General features: G+C 45.0%; 1 protein-coding gene across 2 annotated transcripts; it reads right to left on the bottom strand.

The window, feature by feature from the left end:
• Window positions 1-980: 980 nt before the first annotated feature.
• ATG14 (autophagy related 14) lies at window positions 981-20,814 on the bottom strand. Of its 2 annotated transcripts, none has more exons than XM_054826489.1 (10): window positions 20,543-20,814; window positions 15,096-15,158; window positions 14,918-14,960; window positions 14,427-14,508; window positions 9,582-9,819; window positions 8,935-9,164; window positions 8,356-8,473; window positions 7,183-7,273; window positions 6,993-7,072; window positions 981-4,032 (listed from the first exon to the last, which is right to left on the bottom strand). In XM_054826489.1, exons 1-10 carry the CDS (start codon window positions 20,812-20,814, stop codon window positions 3,726-3,728), a joined length of 1,524 nt encoding a protein of 507 aa, XP_054682464.1. In that variant the 3' UTR covers window positions 981-3,725. The 2 variants fall into 2 exon arrangements, with proteins under 2 accessions (XP_054682464.1, XP_054682465.1); XM_054826490.1 differs by lacking the exon at window positions 20,543-20,814 and adding an exon at window positions 19,985-20,061 and having other exon boundaries at window positions 7,183-7,269; window positions 8,352-8,473.
• Window positions 20,815-21,405: the final 591 nt, after the last annotated feature.

The following is a 21,405-nucleotide window of genomic DNA, read 5'->3' as shown; positions in this document are numbered from 1 at the left end:
TTGGGGTTCAACTTCCTGTGCCAGCCCCAGGACTGGCATTTCACGGGTGCGTCCGCCCTGTCTGGAGTCCCACTTCTTGCAGGCTGAGAACGGCGCCGAAGCTTCACCCTGGGCTGTTTCTCCTCCCCAGCCCATGTTTGGCTGGTCCGGGTGGTACGGACGGGGCTCAGGGCACTACGCTCTCCTGCCAGGAACCAGCAGTGGCAGAGGACGAAGCTCCTGCTGATGGCACTGCTGAAGGAGAAGTGACCTCAGCAACGCGTAGGCATGAGCTGAGCTCGGAGCCAGGCTTGGCTTTGCGCACAGGCTGCTTTCCTGCACGGCCGTGACTGCTGCGAGGGAGGCAGCAAACTGCCCCGGCTCCGCGTGCAGGAGCCCCAGGCTGCTGCTGCTGCTGCTCCTGAGCGTGCAGAAGCGGGATGGCTTGTTTCTCCTCCATCATTCAGCGCCCAGTAAACCACAGCCTGCCGGGCCACCAGGTCCCGTGGGTAGAGCCTGCGTCTGTCTTGCTGCCCTTTCCCATCCCCGTCGCTCAGACACACAACGGTTCACTTTAATAATTACCTCCTTAAACAGACACATGCTTGCGTCCTTCTGCCTTGACCTCGTGAAGAGGAGCGTCTTCCCTTGCACGAAGGAACTCTGGCTCACCACCTGCAGAAACAAACGTCACCCAGCAGAGGAGCAGTTCAAAGCCAGGCTTACACGAGCAATTTATCGGTTTACATTACGTACAGGGACATGTGTGTGCGTGTGTGTTTTGCAGGACTCCTCCACCTGCTCCAATGGAGATGCAGTTATTTTATCTAAGAGTATTTTTTTAGAATGGGTATTGCTTATTCCACCGCTGTACGATTGCACTGTAACAGGTCTGGTCCCTGTGATGCTCTGAAGGCTGGAAATTCTTGTGTACTTCCCCAGCAAGGTTAAAAACAAACCACACAGAAGTAACAATTATAAATATACAACTTTAAAAAAAATTACTGTTAAAAGATTTATTGCAATAATACAATAAAATTTAGAAAAAAAAAAAAAACCAAACCCAAACCATTTGTGTTTAGTTACATCTAGTTTGGAAGTTGCAGAGAGGCCCCGGGTTTTTGCGGGTGACAAGCATCCCTCGGGTGTCCCACCTGAGACCCTCCAAAGGCCCCGGACTTTCCGCAGAGGGCCGGGCTCTTCCTTGGCAGCTCAGATCGGTCACACCAGATCACTCGTCACGGACAAAAGTCACGGCCTGAACTGAAATTCCCGCACTCGTGCTACGCAAAGTGGTTTGTAAACACTCAGTTCACTGTCTTCAATTATCTCTAATTACAGATATTCCTGCCCTCCCCCGCCCCCAAAAACAACCTGGAAAACCAATCCTGGCGATTGCACTCAAGGTTTGGACACACACAATTCTTCCTTAGCTACACATGTGCAAAACACTTTAAAGACAAACCAACCACAATCTGTATTCCGTTACAAAAACATTTCGTGACAAGACCTGTTGTCCCAATGCATTTTAACACCCTCGCGGTGCTGTTGTGCACTTTCAGAGTACGACACGGTTGCAAATAAATTATTTGGAAAACATGATGGTTATGAAGTATATGGCTTAAAAAGGTTTTTGTGTTGGTTTTTCCCCCCCCAAAGTAACGGACAATGTGTAAAGCAGAATCATGGCCTGACCTTTAGGGGTTCCAAGTAGCACGAAGGCAGCAATGAAAGAGTGACTGAAATGCGTATTAAAAACACAAACAAACAAACAAAGATTTATGTGGCAGGGTCCAGTGCAAAATAAAACAGGGAAGCAGAAGGGGCTGAGCGATGCAAGGAGCCCAGTATACAGTACTGGTATGTGCTGGTTGCTCAGAACTGCAAAGGATCTGATAGCTGCAGGTGAGTAAAGTGCTGTGAACCGAAGAGCGACCAAACCCTCCCGGCCCCGGCAGCGCTGGCTGCTGGGGGGCTGGGGGGCACTGGCCCCATTCGGACTGCAGTAGTCAAGGGAGCCTTGGCTGTTCTCTTAAAACAAACCCAACTATTGGATTTAAACCAAAAGAACGGTAGGAACGAGGGTGTCTTCATCTACCAACGTCCGTGGTGTTAGTGCGGAGTTAAGGGTCTTTGGTTTAAAAAAAAAAAAGAAAAATTAAAAAGAAACTACTGACAACATCCCCAGGGCCAGAGAGAAAGAGCTGCCATGTGAGAGGGGCAGAGGGCTGGGAGACATGATACTCGGGCAGTACCCCGGGCACGGAGCTCGCTGGGGTACGTGAACATCAGTACCAAAACCGCTTTTCCATCCGCTCCTCAGTAGAGGCTGGAGGCAGCGCTGGCCGGCCTGGAGAGAAACAGCAAAACCACCACAACGGGCCCTGCGAGGCGGCCGGGTAAGCCAGCCCCGGAGCTGGGACTTCAAACACGCAGGAGGACGTGGCCAGCGCATCCCTCGCCGCAGCCTCGCCGCATCCCCGCCACAGGGAAGCTACAGTGGCAGAAATCCTCCCTCCCGGAGGGCTGGGAGGATGCTTTGACATCAGTTTACCCCGTGGAGAAGTACGATGTCCCTGCTATATAAAATGTAAACCGTACGTTGGAAGCTTCACTGAGCAAACCCATCTTTAAGTAATACATACCACAAGGCAGAGGAAGCAGAGGAGCACTTTGTTAACGAACGCATCTGTTGGTATCGCACCTCCGGTAGTTCTACGTGCGAGCCAGCTGCGCTGTGAGCATTTCTGCAGTGAAATGAAATCAACTTCTTGGCATTCAGTAAACAGGAAAAGAAAACAAAACCCACCCTAAAACATAAAATAGAATAGGGTTTAAAACGCGTGTAGTGTGGAGAACGTGTGGCTTCATTCAGCTAGCTCAAAATGAGGTTTTTTTAATATTAAAAAGTGGCAACGTGGTGGCGGAACTGATGAATATTATTGCAACAACGCAATCCTGTATCGGCATCAAATGTGGGTCTAGCTAAGAGAACGTCCAGTGTTTCTTTGGTGTATGATATTAAGAGTAAAGAGCCTGTGTGCTTTGGACAGCACAACACGAACCTTTGAGACTACCTACCAGTGGAAACAGCATGAAACAAGCCAGTTTTCTATGGCAAAACTGGGTAAAGATTCACAACCAAATCTAAAAAGAAGAGCAATTTGCTGTGTGAATTCCTGTTCATGCTGATTCTTTGTATTAAAAATATGGCAACAGAGATTAGAAAACATGTTAAAAATGCATAATTTTCATGTCCTGAATGAAAAAAATTTAGAAATACGCATTTTTGCATTATGCAAGACAGATTTAAAACACACACAAACAAAAACCCTGTAAGGAGTTAAGAAAATGTGAACTGCATTTGCACCACTGTCCAGACTGCACACTGAGCAGCAGCCTTCTCTCTGTCCTCATCCCGATCCAAATACTCCAAAATCTGTTTCTTCTTTAGAACGTAGAGCTGGAGGCTGCCAGGTCCTTTTTCTTCGATACTCAACAATGCAGACAGAACCAAGACACAAAGTGCCGTCACAGAATCCATCAGAAGTACGTAGCTAGCTAATTTACAAAATGGTACCATCACAGTCATCTTGGGTAAATAAAAAGGTTTTTCTGGTTTACAAAATGAAAAGTCTGACCTTTTCTTTGTTCCAGGCACTACTTAACTCAATAGGTAAGGTTTACTACAGCATTGTCGGGGAGGGATTCCTTCCACAAATCCTACGATCCTTTTCCCATGCTCGTTAGCGATGTCCAGTGTACGCCTTCAACCACGAGGTCACCGAGGCAGCAGCGGACGAGATCATCCCACCAGTGCTGCTGCTGGCGATGGGCTGAGATACCTGCGTGCTCTGGCTCTGCAGCATCTCCACCTGCTGAGAGGGGATATCGCAGAACCTGGGGCTCGGCAGATTCTCCCAGTCTGTCCCCAGGTCCGTCTCTTCATCGCTGACGTGCTCGTCTCCGCTCTCATCTGTTTCGCCGGTGGCATTGGGATCCACAAACTCCATGGAGTCTTCGAGATCAGCACTGATTTCAAAAGGCCCAGACCTGCAAACACGGACACAACGCCGTCAGCTCGTTTGGTACTGTGCAGAAGGACCGTCACTTCGCTGGTGCGAGTCCCAGGCATGCCAAAGCACTGCCTGCTCTGTCACACGTACGGCAGAGAAATTAAAACACCTCTGTGTTTATCAGCTGGCAGAGAGAAACTCGCTGGCTACAGAGATAACCGTATTATGACAATGGCGAAAGGAAAATAGTTGGCCAAGGAAGCGATAGCTGGGTTCCAATCCACAGAGCAGGAATGGCGGGAGAGCTGTTCTGCTTTGGCAGTGGACAGTGAAACACATACACACCAAAGAAAAAGCTAGTGATAATAAAACTCACAGCTCCACTGGTGGAAATCTCAGCTTGACATGGAACAGCTTTTATTTTTAATGCTAGCTCCGGCCAGGCCAAGGTGGCTGCAGCTCTGTCAGCGAGGGGAAGGGTGTAGTTTACAACCTAGAGAACTGAGTTGGCACAACTCACTAGTGGAGACTTCCCAGAACAACATCTCAAGATCGTTTTTTACTACGAGGCTGCTCAAATGCTGCAACAGGTTGCCCAGAGAGGCTGTGGAGTCTCCATCACTGGAGATACTCAAAACCCCACCGGCCGCGGTCCTGCGTAACTCGCTCTAGCTGGCTCCGCTTTGAGTGGGGCGATGGGTTGGATATCCAGAGGTCCCCACCAAACCCACCTGCCCTCTGACTCTGATTTCCCTGTTGCCACTGCCTGGTGGGAGAAGCAACTGCATCTCTCCCCATCCCACCGCTTTGCACTGGAGAACGGGCGGCCAAAATCTGAAACATCTTTACTGAGCCGAAGCAGGCAGTTTCAGAGGCCAGAGAGCAGCAGGTTTTCACGGAGGCGGTGAAAGGTGGGTTCCCCACAGCAAGCAGTGTCCCTGCCGAAGTTCATTCCAAAGCACAAAGCTGCTCGGTGAAACGGGAACAAGAATTTAACACGGGTAAGAGTGCTTCTCCAGCCTTACTGGGAGAAGGAGCCTGAAGCAGCAATTTAGCGTGGAAAATTTTAATCCAGACAATTAAAGCTTGGTAAAATTATACATATCTGAAAACAGTAGCTTATAAAGGAGACTATCGGGTAATATAGGCTTAAATATCTACAGGGAAATAAAGAGAGCTGATTGCTGCAAACTTTGCAGCCAGCTGAGAAATTAAAGGTAAACACTCCTCTCTCATAATCCGGAAAGGAATGGGAGTGCTGCCTTCTGGCAAAGCATTTTGCTTAACAAGGCAACATAAGAAGAGAGTCATCAGGTTTAAGGCCAGAAGGGACCATGAGATCATCTCGAGTGACCTCTTCTGTAACAAAGGCATTACGTTCCACCTGTTCCCCTGTCCTGAGCCCAGGAACTTCGGTCTAATGAAAGCATCCATTCCAGAAACTCATCCAGCCTTGACAGGACAACATGAGGAAACAGAGAATCCCCACCTTCATTCTTGCGGGTAATTAATCTCCGCGTTAAGCGCATGCTCCTCATTTCAGCCTAGCTCAGGCTCTTTGTTTCCAATGGCGTTTGTGAAGTCGTTCAGTAGCCTGTATTTTCTCTCCCATGACGGTGTGGGAATCAAGTCATCTCTCAACCTCATCTCTAGCAAGCTAAGACAGTTTTATACAGACTAAACTATGCCCCTCACTGTAGGTACTTTCTCCGACTCTTTCCTGTCACCTCTTTTACTACGTGGACCTGACTGATGCGTGTGGAGCTCCGAAACATCTGCACAGGGAAGACACACTCACTGTGGCACTTGGATCCTTTACAGCAGCTGCTTTCCAGGACGCAGTTCTTCATTCTCTGGGCATTTCCTGCACTCTCCTTGTTTTTAGACAAGCAGCAGCAAGCACATAATTTTTTCCAAACTGAGCTATGTTACAAAGGTTTGGCCCCCTGTATCTTTGGGCTGAATCGATAGGATATACCCAAAGAACATAGGATATACCCAAAGAACATAAGGTAAGTGGTTAGCAGCACACATTCAGTTCCTCTTAGTGGCACTGCAGGTTTTTAAATACAACTAGATCTGTACACGGGAACAAAAGTGGAAAAGTACATTTCAGAACATTACTGTGTTTGATAGAATCATAGAATCTTTAAGGTTGGAAAAGACCTCTAATATCATCAAGTCCAACCGTCAAGCCAACACCATGTCTACTAAACCATGTCCCAAAGTGCCACGTCTACACGTTTTTTGAGAGGGGAGAATAAGGGGAAATAAAGCAGTAGTCAGATTAAACAAATATTTGCAGACTGTCTCAGGCACAAGTGACTTGCGATTGGATTATCCCAAATCAATGTGGTTGGCTTTCTTGTATTTAAGTTGTTAAAAAAAAAAAAAAGATTATTAAACCTGGTGTGTGCAGCCCACAGGAACTGACGTTCTTTCCATCACGTACTAAGTTAACAGAAAAGTTGTCTTTAATCTTAATTTAATTAGAAATTAATATTATTTGAAGTGTTGACTGGTCTAGGGTGTTCATTGACTGGAAGCATTTTTTTGGGAAACCTTTACCTAGCATTTGTTTTAGGGTTTATATTGCCGGATGCTCTTTGGTATTTACATGTTGGCAGATGTGGGTAGGGTCATATGTGGAGCACAGTGAGACTGCCACGCATATGTGCTGCTGTCCACTGGAGGGAAGGAGTTCCTGCTTCTAAGCACAGGGGAAACAAGTCCATAACCAGCTACAAAGCCCCCAGCTGAGCCCACCGTACGCAGAAGCACAGCGTACACACCCCTCCGAAATCATATTTCTTACTCAGGACCTGCTTTTTCTGTCCTCTCTCATCTCTTCCTTGTAACTACCCTGATTTCTGACGTGCTGAGGACTGATCAATAGGTACGGCAGAAGAGAAGAATTTCCCTCATAAGTAACAAGGCAAATACATAACTTCAAAGAGGATTCAAATCACAGGGGAGTTGAGATTCTGCTTTTCTTACCTGCCCAAGTTCTCAGTGTCTGGGCTGACCAGGTACATAAGGTTCCTGAGCGTATGCAGTGGGTGCAACAGATTTACATGCTACCATGGGGAAGGTAAGAAAAAGAAACGATCAGTTACCGGAGGAAACCTGCAGGCACAGTTGATATTTTAAAAGCTATTTAAAGTAGCCAAACGTGCATTCCCCCTACCTGAGAGAAGCAAAGGTGAAGGATATTAGCATTCAGCTTCTTCACTGCCCGCGTGAACCTGCGCCTGCTGAGATTCTCTCCACAGAACTCACTGTGGAAACACAACACATACACATATATACACAAAGAAAGGAAAATGCTGTGAAAATACACCTACTGGAGGCATCAGCATTCTGTGCCCTGGCCTCCTAACAAATCCCGGAGTAAACATCCTCAGGGTGAGTACTTGTTTAAACTGTACAGCCAGTTTGAGGGTGTTCAGGAGATTAATTTTTCACCCAGCAAGACTGTAAGCATTTCAACAACAAGCAGTGCTTGCCCTAGTCCCACTGGTTTCAACAGGACAGATGATGTAGACTGTACAGAACTCAAAGATCCACTGCAGCCAACCTATTTCGGCTCTTCTTTTAAACCTTGCATCATTTCCCGTTCTCAACCTTTTCCTACTGTAAGGACCAAGCACCCAAATAATAGTATAAAAAACTGCAGAGACCCTACACAACTTCTGTGCCCTCACTTCAGCAACTGCTATTTAAAGTGATTAAAGAATCTCAGCGGCATGACTGAGACCCCTGGAAGACTGACCAGGTCTACAGCTCCCTTAGTACCACTTCTGCATAGATCCCATCTGCTCCACACAGACATTAAACATCTAACAGTGCTTTTCATCACAAATGGGGCTTACAGAATACACTCCCAGACATCTGGCAGCCAGGTACATTCTCCATCGGTGTTTCATCCCAAAGAGAATTAAATTACTGGTGTGCCTTATTATATGGCGCTTCATGTAGTGGAGCTATTCAAGATGACAAAGAGTTGCTGAATTGGGATGGGATTTTGTAAGGCACAGTAGGTTCTCATAAAATGAAAAATGCTATTCGTGGACTGTCGTATTTCATTTCTAATTTGAGGATGCTGAATATGACAATTAGGAAGCTGTTATTTTCAACTATGATGGTTAGTCTACACTCTCAGGAGGTAAAAAAGGAGGGAGGAACTATTAACTAAAATCCTACTAGCCCTCCACCCAAAGTTAAACAGCACAAAAATCCATGAGCCATCAGCCATTACCATAAAAGCTGTTCCAAGTAATGACTTCGTTCAGAAAAATCAAATTAAGATCAGTCAAAACTGGTCACTGATTCACCTCCTTAGAGACATGCGTTTACTTGCCTGTTGCAGAGCTTCTTGGGAAGATTTACGTCAAGTATGAGAGACAAAGTGTTAACAAGCTGAGTTGCATAGCACAATGCAGCACTGATGGTATAAGCAGGGTTATTATGTTCCATATCTAAAAGAAATAAAAACATCATGAAAGTCTCATTTTAAATGAGGCCTCAGTGGGTGTGTTAATGTGTTACTGAAGTCTACTCTGGAAAATGTCACTTGTCAGTATTGAGAACTGCCTGAATCCAGCAATCATTTACAGTGAAATCTGTCAGAAGTTCGTAGAAAATAGTAATTCTTGGAATTCCTGTTAAAATGACGGCATGCGAACCATGTCAAAACTGTGAATAATTAACTTTCTCTCTCTATTACATTGCGCTGTGGTCCCAGCGAGCACTTCCCACAAAAGAGGATTTCAGTGGACTAATCCCTATCCTGGTATTTATTTGTGATTGACTCAGGTTTGCCTGGGTGAGAACACACAGACCGGGCTACTGCTCCTCAGTGCCTTCTGTCAGCATCCCAGGCTGCAAGTTCTATGGTTTCTGGAGTATCCTCGATGCCTAATCAGAGCTCGCTCCTTACCTGGTCCTTGCGTAGTCTTCTTCTCTTCCACCCAGTTGTAATACGCTGAATAGTCTCCATTATTAGGAAGGGTTATCCAAGGCCCTGTGATACTGATGCTGGTGTCCCCGTTATGATCATCACACACCCATCTCCCAGAGAGATACGTGGTTCTCCTGGCTTCTGCGAGCTTGCTCACAGTGCTAGAGGTCATAGCATTGTCACTCTCAGACGACACATCTGCAGGATCTCTGTAGCACCCAAAGAGGAACAGAGGGTTTTTAAAGAAGTTTTAAAACTATAAGCAGAGATGCACGTGGCAGGCACTTCGGCAGATTTCACAGAGAGCAAAATGCTTGTAGAAACACTCCTGCAAAAATCCTTATTCCCCAAACTCCTTTCCTTTGTTCTGGGATTTTTAATTACCTACTTTAAGATAGTTTAACATTGGACACATACCTCCGATCTCTCAGAGGGGAGATGCTAGCACCTCCAGATTCCTCTTATCCTGGATCTCTATCTTTAGGTCACCTGCTTTGCCTTTGGGAAACACCTCCTTCTCCCCACAGATGCTAAGGGAGCCAGAGTGTCTAGCTCAGACTTATGTGACTCACTTCTGGGTGTCTAAGGCTAAGCAAAATGAGTCCAAAAGAATAAGCCTTCTGTACCTCATGTTTGTCTTTACTTCTTCAATGGGAAATATGACTGATGTTAGCTCCAGGATATACGTCCGACGAAGATTTGCCAGATGCTCATACTGGGTTTTCAAGTCATAGGTTTTTTTCTCTACCAAGTCTCCCAGCTTGCGGTTATGCCTCTGCATCTTCTCTTTCTTCTCCTGATGCCGCTGAGCCCTGCGATAATGCCTCTGGTTCTCCTCTTTAATTCTCAGAAGTCCCTCTGCGTCTGTGAAAACAGCAGCAGATGTTAGCCAAAAAGGAGCAGCTGTGAGGTACTTGTAGTAAACTTGAGAAAAGCATTATTAACAGTTATAGAAAACAAAATCTATAGCAGCTTAAAACAGAAAACCCTGCTTCGCTATGAACATGTTCCTGCTGCTAAGTGGTACAACTTTTTAATCTTTTCTGAAGATCTCCAAAGAGTCTGAAATTGGGATTAATCTTTCCCTATCTTTTACCCAGCTATTTTTGGATTTGGAGTAGAAAAGCCAAGATTTCACAGTTTAATTAAACTTCTGAGGTAATCGTCATGACAGAAATAGCTTGACTGTACATGTTTGCATGGTGCTGGCCAAAAAGACGTGTTGCTTGAAGCCAAAATCAAGTGCAGATAGCATCTTCATTCACCATTGCTGGCACCACTGCTGCTGTTAGCGTATGATATTTGGGCTTCGCACTCATGTATGTGCTCTTAAAGCACCTGGGTCCCAACAGTGCAGGCTCCTTGTTAGCACAAGGGAACACTGACTATCTCCCTTTCCAGTCACAAAAAGAGAAACGCGCTTAAGTACCAAAGTGCTACAACTGCCTGAATTTACTCTGTGCGTCAGGCACACTGAGGCTTGGAAAAATATCCTTCAAGAGCACCTGCTGATTCTCCTACAAAAGAACTGACTGCAGTAATGCTGCCACAAACATACGGTGCTAGAGAATTAGCCACCTCTGTCTTTCAAAAGCATAGGAAAATATTTCTTATACACACTCCCCAAATAGATGTCTAAAACTATTCACGTACCCTAGTTTAAATGAGACCCCCCATCTACTAGTCACTCACTTTCCGTTTTTATGGCTGAGAAAAGTCAGTGTTAGTCAGGTTCTCTTACTGCAAGGCACCACTTTCCTGTAATCAAGAAGCAGGATAACTGTCCCTTGCACAGAAGGGAAGCTCTAAGCCCTGACACCGTTTTACTGCTATATTTTGATTGCAAAGCACAGATGAGACCAGAGCTACAATAAAAACGCTCCGTGGCATCTGCTACCCAAAGAAGCTGCATTATACACTACTAAAACCAAGAAAACTTCTAAGCAGCTGTAGCTACCTCAAACAACACATTCAGACTGTCAGTCTTCCTAATGGGGGAGCACAAAAATTAAAGGCTATATCCAAAGAATGGGACTCAACACTGATTCCATGCCTGTCCAGCACACAATACCCTGCTACTCCTGGTTTGTACCTGCAGAGCTGGAACTCTGGCCAGTCCCTGGTCTGGCAGGGTGGGAGACCAGGACTGCTGGTGTACCCCTCGGAGTGCGCCTTGCTCCCCCCATACACAGATGGTGCTTTCTCTGAACATCAGGAGTTATTTCTAGTCATCTAACTGATCTGTTGCGATCCACAATGCGTTTGGTAGGAAAGAAGATCTGATACATAGGAGATGCAAAGTTCCACATTAAAGAAGGTGAGAATACTTTCCCTGGGCAGATATGAACTAATAATCCTCTGCTTTATAAAATAAGTGACCTCCTGTTAGAGGAACTGTAGCAAAATTGAGTTTTCTGTCGGCCATACCAAGAATCCCTATGTGCCAGCTAGTAATGCAGTTTCCTTTAAGCATTCCTGTAACATCAACAGAAAATCAATTAATGCTTGCATTCATATTCCCCAACTCTCCCTTTGCATAAAGAATAAGAGACAGAGGAGGGTAAGACGTCCATCTGTTCAATTTTCAGATTCACGTTGTACTTGAAAGGCTACTTTTTCACAGAGCGAACTCCCTTTTCTGCAGGGCCAACAGCAATTAATAGTGAAGCAGGGGAGAACACTGCACACACGCTTCCTCTTTAGCAGTCCCGGTGCAGAAACAACTGTGCTTTTTTAGGCCTAGCACCTCTGCTCTATGACCCAGTCTATGAGGCAATTAAAATTTGTCCCCAGAAGTATTTCAGGACACCACTACATCCCACACATCTGCATTGCCTGATAAATTCAAGCACAGGCACAACAGAGAGCTACGCCAGATATTTGCAAGATCGTCTCCTTGAACTGTTCTCCGCAGACAGAAGGCACACACACATATTTTAAAACCTTATTTTGAGAAGCACCAATTATTGAGGTATCCGGTCAACTGCAAAAGCAGGAGCCTGATGTTCTAGAAATTGTTCTTATTTCAGAAAACTAGCTATATCATATCCAAGAGAAGAGAAACAACCTATTCACATTTTCTAATGTGGTCCAAGAGTGCACCAAGTTGAGTTCCTGATCTATTGGCTACTCATTGCAAGAGTTCATTTTGGGTCGACCTGCAAGAGTAGTTTTGGGGTAATTGAGCTAACAACAGGGTGGCTGGGCAATAATTAGGTCAGCTTATGGGCTAAATCTAATCAAGTTCACTGCGAATCAGAAAAGTTGCAAAAGCTGCAGATAATGAGCTTCACAGAATAGTAGAAAAGTGGAGGAACTCCACTCCCCAGTCAGTCCTAAGATTTTGCCACCTTCAGAGCTGCATTTTGAGAAAAGGTCATTAAATTCCTCAAAGTCACATTGATTTCCTCCTCTCCTTTCTTCACAGGCTAAAGAGAACAACTAGTTATTATCTCCTTCGTAGTAATTGTCTACCTACTGAAAAACTGCTTTTCTTCACCTTCCTCTTCTCTAAACCAAATCAAAGGTCAATTTACTTAGCCATTCCTCGTCATTTATTCCTAATATTCTCCTCTGGACTTTCTCCAGTTATCTGTATCCTTCTCAAATTGCTCAAACTGGACTCCAGACTCCCACTGAGGCAACACCAAAGCCGGACACCGCAGGATAATTGCTTCCATCTTAAATCCAATGCTTATATTAGTATAACCCAAAATGAGGTCTGAACCTTTCTGCAGCAGCATTAGATTGATAGTTTTCATTTAATTTGCAATTCCCCAGATCCTTTCCTGCCACATCTCACCACCATCCCCTGCTTTGGGTTTGTATGTTTCTCTTTCCTAAATAACATGCACTCGACTTTGTTCTTTTCAGATGATATTGTCAATTTATCCACATGACTTCGAATTTGATCCTGTTCTCCACAGAAGTCATATGGTCATCCACCTTTGGCTTCCTCCATTCCACCTTCTCTTCTACCATGCAAGCTATTATGGAAAATACTGAACAAAATCAGGCCAGGAACTGGTTCCTGCTGAGCTCCACCTGTCTCATCTCCTTGGTTTGACAAGTATCGCTGCCCTTTGAACGCAGCCTTTCTAGCCTTACAGTGAGTACACCCAGAGCAAACGTCTTTGCTTGCTCGTGAGACAGTTTGGGTAGTGCCCAAAGGCAAGGTATGTCGCATCTTCTGCTTCATCCTCCACCAGACCACCTGTCCCCCAGCCAAGAGGTTGATTTGACATGGCCTATTCTTAACAAAGTGATACCTACTTTTAATTACCTTATCTTCCAGCTACCTGCAAAGTGGCCAGAGGTACATTGACTGTGTTATCAGTTTAAGGTTCTCCCTTCCTCCACCCCTTGGAATGAGATTCTGTTTTCACTCTGTTTCCTGGGATATCCTCTCTCCCTCACGCGTTCTTAAGTGCTCCGCAGACTACTTCAGCTCATTCCTTAAGTTCCCTAAGGTGAATCTCAGGCCTTGCTAACATAATCAAAATAACATTTAGCTGGCTGTTTTCCTTCCTTAGCCTCCAGTCCTCTCATGATGTAAAATTTACTCTAAGCATCTGATCACATTTTCTTTTGAGAAGACGAAGCAAAGAAGGTTTCGAATGCATCAGACTTCTCTCTCTTTCCTGTTAACTAACAGCCTTGCCTACTCCTTCATCTTTTTCTCATTATACATTTCTTATTGTTACTATCCATCCTCCTTATTAATTGAAAATAATTTTGCATCTCAGCCTTTTTGACGTTATCACCACAAGCCTGTGCTATTCCTTTATCACTATTCTCAGGTATATGCCTCTGCTTCCACTCTCTGTAGGGCTCCTCTTGAATTTCAAGTCATAAAAATGTTCCTGATTCAATCAATACGCTTCTGAATATGCTTCCTATATTTCCTCTGCGTGTAGGTCATAAGGAGAGCTGCATACTCTCTTCTGAAAAATGACCCTACAAATCTCTCATGTGTAAAATATTTAATGAGTTTCAAATCTCAAGCTGCTGAACGGTAGCAACACACCAGCCTATGCTGTATTTCAGTGACTCTTGCTCAAGTAGGATTTTAGGATTTCTAGACAGGTGTGGGTTAAAACTCACCAGTTATATGGAATTCCTAACAGCTGCAGAGCTGTTTGCTCCTCTTTATCAAGGGGAAGTGATCAGAAACACTACACTGAATAAAGCCACCCCCAGGGACAAAGCCAAAGTCATAGGCTACTAAGCATTTACTTTTAAAGCTGTTGCAAAATGATCTCCATCCAGCTGAATAATGTCTGCTGTTTGCTAATTAGAACTCAAGCATAAAAAGGCTAAAATCCACTCACCAATTTGCCTTCAAGTTGATTTAAGAAGTGACAGTTTGGAAATTCACCCTTTCTAAAAACTAACACTCAAATTCACATCAATTGATTTTTCACTCTAAGGCACTGAGTTTTCCACATCACAAAAGCACAGGCATTACTCACGTCTTGTCATTTCATCATTTTCTTTGCAAATGGTCTGTTTCAGCTGCTCAATCCTCATCTTGCAAGACATTATTTTCCATCTCTGAAAAAGAACATTCAGCAACTCTAGGGCACAAACGACTTTAAACACAGTGACTAATGATTAACAACAAAGCCAGCAGCTTAGAGCAAAAGTAGCAGGATGTTCCTAATTGGATCAGACAAACAAACAAATATTTCATATACTGTTTTATGCACAGAAGAATGCCACAAACAAACCAAATGCTTGGTATAAAGTAAATCAGTACAATAAGTTATTGAACCAATACGTAGTAAAAAATGAAAGATATTGACGGTTTGGAGCACTCTGCTTGCAGAGCCAATTTCGGTTTTGCTTACAACAGGCTTTTTGGGAAAGCAACACAATGCCCTCAAGGTAAATTGTAACTTTAAACTACGAGATCTAGGAATTCAGAGAGTTTAAAAACTATGGGACACTTTGAACAACTCACCAGCTGATCAGTTATCTCTTTCCCTTCCATGGCCTTCAAAACACTAGAGGAAAAAACATGATTGAAAGTTTTATGACTATCTGGACTACATCTGTCTCCAGCAACAGTGCGTTAGAGAGACTGTTTCGTTTTTCTGAGAGTTCTTACAGTTTATTTTCATTTAGTAACTACAACTTACTGTTTTTGGAATTCTCTCTGTTTGGTTTTAAGATGCATCAGCCTTTCTTTCTTGTCTGAAAACCTGTAAGAGATTAAATGCTTTTATTGATATTTTGCACAACAGCTGTCTGAAAAGATAAAAAGACTGAAGCTTGTGGGATTCTCTAAACCTCAATTATCTGTCTTAATCTTGGGAAGCAATGGCTAAATGTATAAAACTCTTGCAGAATTCTAGAGCATGTCTCTCACAGGAATTGCAACAGAACCCCTAAGCTGAGGAAACATCAGCTTGCCGTATTATCGAACTTGTAAGCAAATTACTTGCTATTTCTAGATTTATAGCTTGGCAATATCAGTATTAGTACTCTAAAAACCTTTAGTCACTGGAGAAATTAATAGTAGTATCTCAGATACTGTAGTGCACCTGAACTGCGTTATTCATGAGCTGTGATTGGTATTAGCCGAGTCCACCCTGGTAGTGGGAAACGCCACACCACACGTCGCATTTTCTCCCTTCTAACGTGGTAGTGTCTCACACTTTATTCATTAACAGGTCCAAATAGGACAGCACTCTCTCAAAACGTTTACATGACATCCAAATCTTTCTCGTATTAGCAACAGCAATAAGTTGCATTGTCTTCTACTTATTTCTACTAGTCACTTGTAGCCATCCCAAGTCCATGACCCAAATATCCGCTTGAGTTCTGCTTCACTGGATGTCTGAGGTATAGGAACTGCAAAGAACTGAGCAGAAGGGAATATTTTTAGGATTTGTCATCCTGTGTTTTCACCCTTTGACTATGCAGCAGCCATGCTCTGCTCCCCTCCATGTTACACCATCTATTGAGAAATATGTTTAAAGAAAATAGCATAGGAACAACGCATATTGAGAAATTACAGAGAACCATGAAGCGACAAAGCGAACAGTAAGAGCAAACCGCAAGAGAAACAGCCAAGAGATTTCAATGGCATAAAAAATAGCAAATGTGCTTTGTCTTCTGCCAGCGTATGGCTTCCCAACTTTCCTTTGTGCTTCCTACGTTACAGCACCATCCTGATCCACACCTCAAAAGCATGTCTTGGGTTAAGTCCGTGTATGGAAAAACAATTCCTTAATTTCCCTCTAGAACATGTAGAATTGACAATTTCATCCTAACAGAGCTCTAATACTTCACGTACAAGTCCTTTATTTCAGGGATATCCAAACTTTATTTGGAAAGAATTACACAGTAAGTCTTGACAGGATGGCATCTTGGGCCTCCATCTCTCTGCTCAACTCTGTGGGTTTGATTTCAGGTAAAACTTTAAAATGTTTCATTTCTTTCCTTGAAGTGCTGAAATCCGAAAGCTTGGTGACCAACTTGGGGTTCAGAAAGTGCGTAATCGCCCTTCCACATGACATTAGCATTAAAACAAGAACAAAACTACTGGCTGCTGCCTTCATAGTCAACCAAAAGTATCTGTTTTCCTTCCAAAACAAACCAAAACCAAATGCAGGTGCTTGGCATAAAAGCCAGAGGCCAGGCATGAGCCGGAGGAAGGAACGTGGTGCGACTGGAGCCTGGCTGCTCAACCCGGTGTGTTTGTTCTTCCTGTGCGTCCTCACCCCACCAGTCATCACGGAAATGCCAGAAGTGCGCCGTGGAATGCACACCTACTGTACCTGACCTTTGGCTGCCACCAAAAATAACTCGGCCCAGAAACACGCTGCTCAGCAGTCACACAGGGAGAGCTGGGGTAATCTGGCAATTCTTGTTTTCAAAGCTGGATTAATGGGCATAGAGTCTGACTAAACGCAATTACCCAAATCACGTCCATCGCATCAGCAAAAAGCTGAATGATTTGTCAAGGATCTGGGACTAAATTAAGTTCTTACTGGGGAGGGAAGATAGAAATATTTGTGAAAGTCTGCGTGGTGAGCTGTAATTTTTGCACTTCAGCAACTATATCAAACAGCTCCTACAAACTTCTTTAGCAGGTTTCTATTTCTTTATACAGCCTTGATTTTAATTGCATTGCATCGTGTAACTAATTTTTCTCTAGATATCTATAGCCTTTCAATTTGGCAAAGAAACAAAACTTTGGATGAACTATTATAGGAACTCCCATAAAATGTAAACTGAGAGAAGGCGAGAACTCAACATCTCAAATTATCCATTAAATGTTTCTCTTTCCTCAAGTCTTACCACATCAGGCTGAGATTTTCTACGGTTACCTGGCTTATTTCCACACGTTCGTAATTGGAGAGAAGCAATCAGAAAGAAGAACTTCCTAATTTATAGGAACTGATTAAGGCAGGAGGAGCTGAGGACAGCAATAGGTGCCTCCATTACTGTACCTATTCACTATAATAAAACTCCATCGCTGCAAAAAGTCAGTATTCCTAGTCACAAACCACAGCTCAGAGAAGTCAGACAGGCTTAGGCGTCACAATTATACTGTCTTTGGCTTTTGCCATCTGCAGACATATAAAGCAAAGCAATTTAGTACGCTTGTAAAATACACTCTGAGCACTTATGCATATGACAGGCTAGAGTAAACTCCCAGGAGCAAGAAGAGTCTCTGAGCTGAAACCAGCATCAAGATGTCGGCTTAGCTTTTGAATATACAACACATTACTAATGAAAAGAAGAATGTCAGCAATTATTTTACTGGAGGACTTCCGGACTACTCATCCTTAATTGTAGCTGTACTTCAATAATTAATCTTAACAGCTCCTCAATCTCTCCCCCTCACAGATACAGGGTGTGATTTTCGCCAGACATATGAACAACTTCAATCACACTGTAGCTTTTATAAAAATGAACACATAAAACAGTCCAATAAAAAGAAAACCAAAATGATTCTGTTAGAACATGAAATCATTTCTCTTCTTAAAAGGAAAAAACACAAGAAAATTCTAAAAATAAACCACCACTGGATACAAGGAGTAACGCTCGCTTTCTTTATTTTTCACAAGAGAGAGAACAATCCTTTTCCCCAATCTTAACACCTGAAAAAGACAAATGGGAGGCCCAAGTGACCCCACACACTTCCACATTCTGAATTTCTCACACCGCGCTTATAACTGAGTCACACAGAAAAGCCCTTGCCATGACCCCGCTGGCCTCCTCCGGCACCAGCCAGAATGCTGATCTAAAATTAACCCAGGTACTACTAGAAGGAGTAAAATAAACAAATAAATAATGCTGATGGTAAACACAACCTGAAATCCAGCCAGTTAACTGCACCTGTCCCTGCGTGACTTTGCCATGGCGTGCGGTCACCGTTTAAAAAGTCGCTCCGTTTCTCTGTGCTCAGATCGCAAGGAATTCATAGAAACTGCTGCTTACAAAGAGGAAACAAAGAAACCTGACCTCCGAAGTGACCGGCTCTTTCACTCTAATATCAGTCATTCCAAGTATTAACCATAGAACGTAGACACAAAATTTCAAGCACAGATATAAAAATAAGTAATTCCATTATCTTCAAAAGATCAAGGAGAAGCTCCAGCTTTACGGGGCTTTGTTCCTACACCGAGCATTCCTGCTGCAATGAAGCACGCTTACGTTATTCACGTTGTGTTAGTCACCTGTGTTATGTTGTTCCTTTAATTCATTAATATGAAGTTGCTGTTTTCAATGAACTGCACTACTGCTTGGGAAAGTTTTGAGCAGCAGGAGAAACAAAGCTTGGGGAAATTGAGCGTACAGGGAGAACCCCCAGAATGGAGGCTCTAGGAGGAGAGAACAGAGGTGATCCCCACAGATGGAACCATGACATCCAGAGGGTGGAAAAAAAAAAAAAAAGACAAAAAAAGAGACTTACTTCCTGCAGTTAAGAAACACAGTGCAAATATACAGAACATTTTCTAGCTGCAGATGAATGGGAGAGTTAAAGCATCTTAGAGGATGGAGTGAAAACTGTCAGAGAGAAAAGCTGATCTTGTCTCGTGCGAGAAGATATGAGGAAGATTAAGAGGGTTTTTTTCCAACAAGCTGTTGCTTCTGGTACTTAGGCTAAGGCTGCTTCTTTTCTGTTTCGTTCTTCCTGATAGGTAGAGAAACTTCTTAAGCCTTGGTTAATGCTGAATGACAGTGGTTCCACTGTAATGAAGGCTACAATTGAATTTCTATAAGTAAGCCTAATGTTTAAGCCAAAATCTTAAGGCTACAAAAGGAGCAGGAAAAAAAAACTTGGTTTATGATCCAAACTCCAAATCCAATTTTTTCATGGAAGCTGCAGATAACCCCGAGCAGTCTCGCACAAACACAAGTCTTCCATCTATTTTAGAAAGACTAAATGCAGTTTGTGGTTCCATGACACAGTCTTTCATGTAAAAAAACCCAAAAATAAACCATCCAGTGGCAGCCTAAAGTCTCAATTTTGCAAGCTGATTCACACCGGCTGACACCCTGTGCCCACTCCCACCATCAATGGAAGAAAGACGCCGCCGTCCCCTCGGCTGTTCTTGTATTTGGCAGGACGCAAAGAGCCTTTGGTGCGACGACTGTGCCGCACCACGCGCTGCTTACCACCTTCTCAAAATAGTTCAAGAAATCACTCTCAACAGCTGCTAACGAAGCTAGAAATGAAGGACCAAGAACTCGGCGTCAGCCAAAAATCAGAGCTATTCCGGAGATGGCGCTGGGCAGACTTTTTAAGAATCTGGAATGGACGTGCTGTGAACGACAGCTACGGAGGGGCGATCTGCATCTGAGTCATATAATGGGAATATTTGCTTATTGACGTAACACTCATCCAGCCGCCCTCCCATAGAGCCAACGCTTTGCAAAGAGGAGCAGGAAGGTGCGTGATTAACTCAAGTGGAATATTTTTTGTAATTCTAAAAAGGGGGCCATGATTAGGACTATTTATATAGTCAGGGGGGAAAAAAAAAAAAAAAAAAGGTGCTGTTTTCTTGCACACCTTCCTAATTTTGTTTAATGATGTAGAAGATTACCGGTCCAACGCAGGCCGCTGAAAACAGATATGCATTTCAAATATCCTACCGCACGGCTCTTTTTGCCCTGAACTGTCTGGAGCTTCTGTCGGCTACATCAACACGGGCACAGCTGCACCTGACTGAGTGAAAGTCGAGGCGCTATATTATTATTAATTATTATTATTATTATCATCATCATCATCATCAACGCATTATGGGTCCTGCTCTGCCTCCCTTTGCGGGGCCGCCCCCCCTCCCAGCAGACGGCCCCGCGGTGGGCCAGGCAGCAGCAGGACCCTTCCCCCGCCCCACACCTCCAGCCCCCCGCCCCCGGGCAGCGGCCGAACGGTGGGGAAGGGGGTGCAAACCGCCCCCCCCCCCTTTTTCCTCACCCCCCCCGGGCCTGAGGGGAGCGGGGGAGGGGCAGCCCAACGGCCGCCGCGCTAGGCGGGGCCCCCCCACACACACACACCGGCGGTGGGGCAGAGGAGGGAGAAGGTGTCCCGTTCCCCCCTCCCCCGTCCCCTCAGGGCCGCCGGTACCTCTCGGAGTCGCGACCGTCGAAGAAAACGAAGTCGCCGCTCTGGACGCACTTGGCGCAGGTGAGGCGGCGACGCGTGGTGTTACAGAGCGGGCACCGCTCCACCGCTACGTACAGCCCCTCGGCGTCCTCTTCGACGCCCCGCAGAGCCGCCGGTCCGGCCCCGGTGCCACCGCCCTGCCCGCCGGGCTGCGGCCGGCAGCCGCTGGGAGACGCCATGATGGGCTCCCCGCGCCGCCGGTCACGTGGGACTTTGTTTTCGGGCAGGGGCATTGTGGGAAGCGGGCGCTGAGGCGGCGGCGGGAGGGCCCGGTACCGGGGCAGCCCCGAGGGTGTGTGTGGGGGTAACACCCCGTCCCTCGCAGGGCAGGTGTTGCCGGAAGAGGCAGCACGATCGCATTAAAAATGCTTAAAAATAAGCATTTCGGTTTTCCTTCTCTCAGCCTCGGGGTCTGGCTGTCCCTTCCTTGCTGCCACAGGGCATGGGGGGGTGCTGCCCCACAGCAGGCAGGACAGCCAGCCCGGCTCCGCTGGGCCTGGTAAGGGAACTGTACGATCTTCTTTTCTTCGCAAAAGCTGAAGTAAAAAAAAAAAAAAAAAAAAAGGCAGTGGTGTGGCTGCAACTGCCGTTAACCTCATTGCAGTCTTAAGGGGGCTGTGCACCACGGCCAGCCCACGCCACTGCCTCAGTCAGTCCCTTGGGGTTATATTTGCAATACCACCACCACCAATTTGTCTAAGGGGCAAACATTGATACACAGCCTCAGGAGTGTCAGGCTAATAGGTTTCCTCGCCCCAGCCTCCTGGTTGTGGCCAGAATCAAGTATTAAATTATGATCTGCTAGTGTCTAGAAGCAGAGAGCC

The sequence above is a fragment of the Grus americana genome, chromosome 5 (genome assembly GCF_028858705.1).
Source record: "Grus americana isolate bGruAme1 chromosome 5, bGruAme1.mat, whole genome shotgun sequence".
Classification (NCBI taxonomy): domain Eukaryota; kingdom Metazoa; phylum Chordata; class Aves; order Gruiformes; family Gruidae; genus Grus; species Grus americana.
This window is presented reverse-complemented; position numbering and strand designations above follow the sequence as displayed.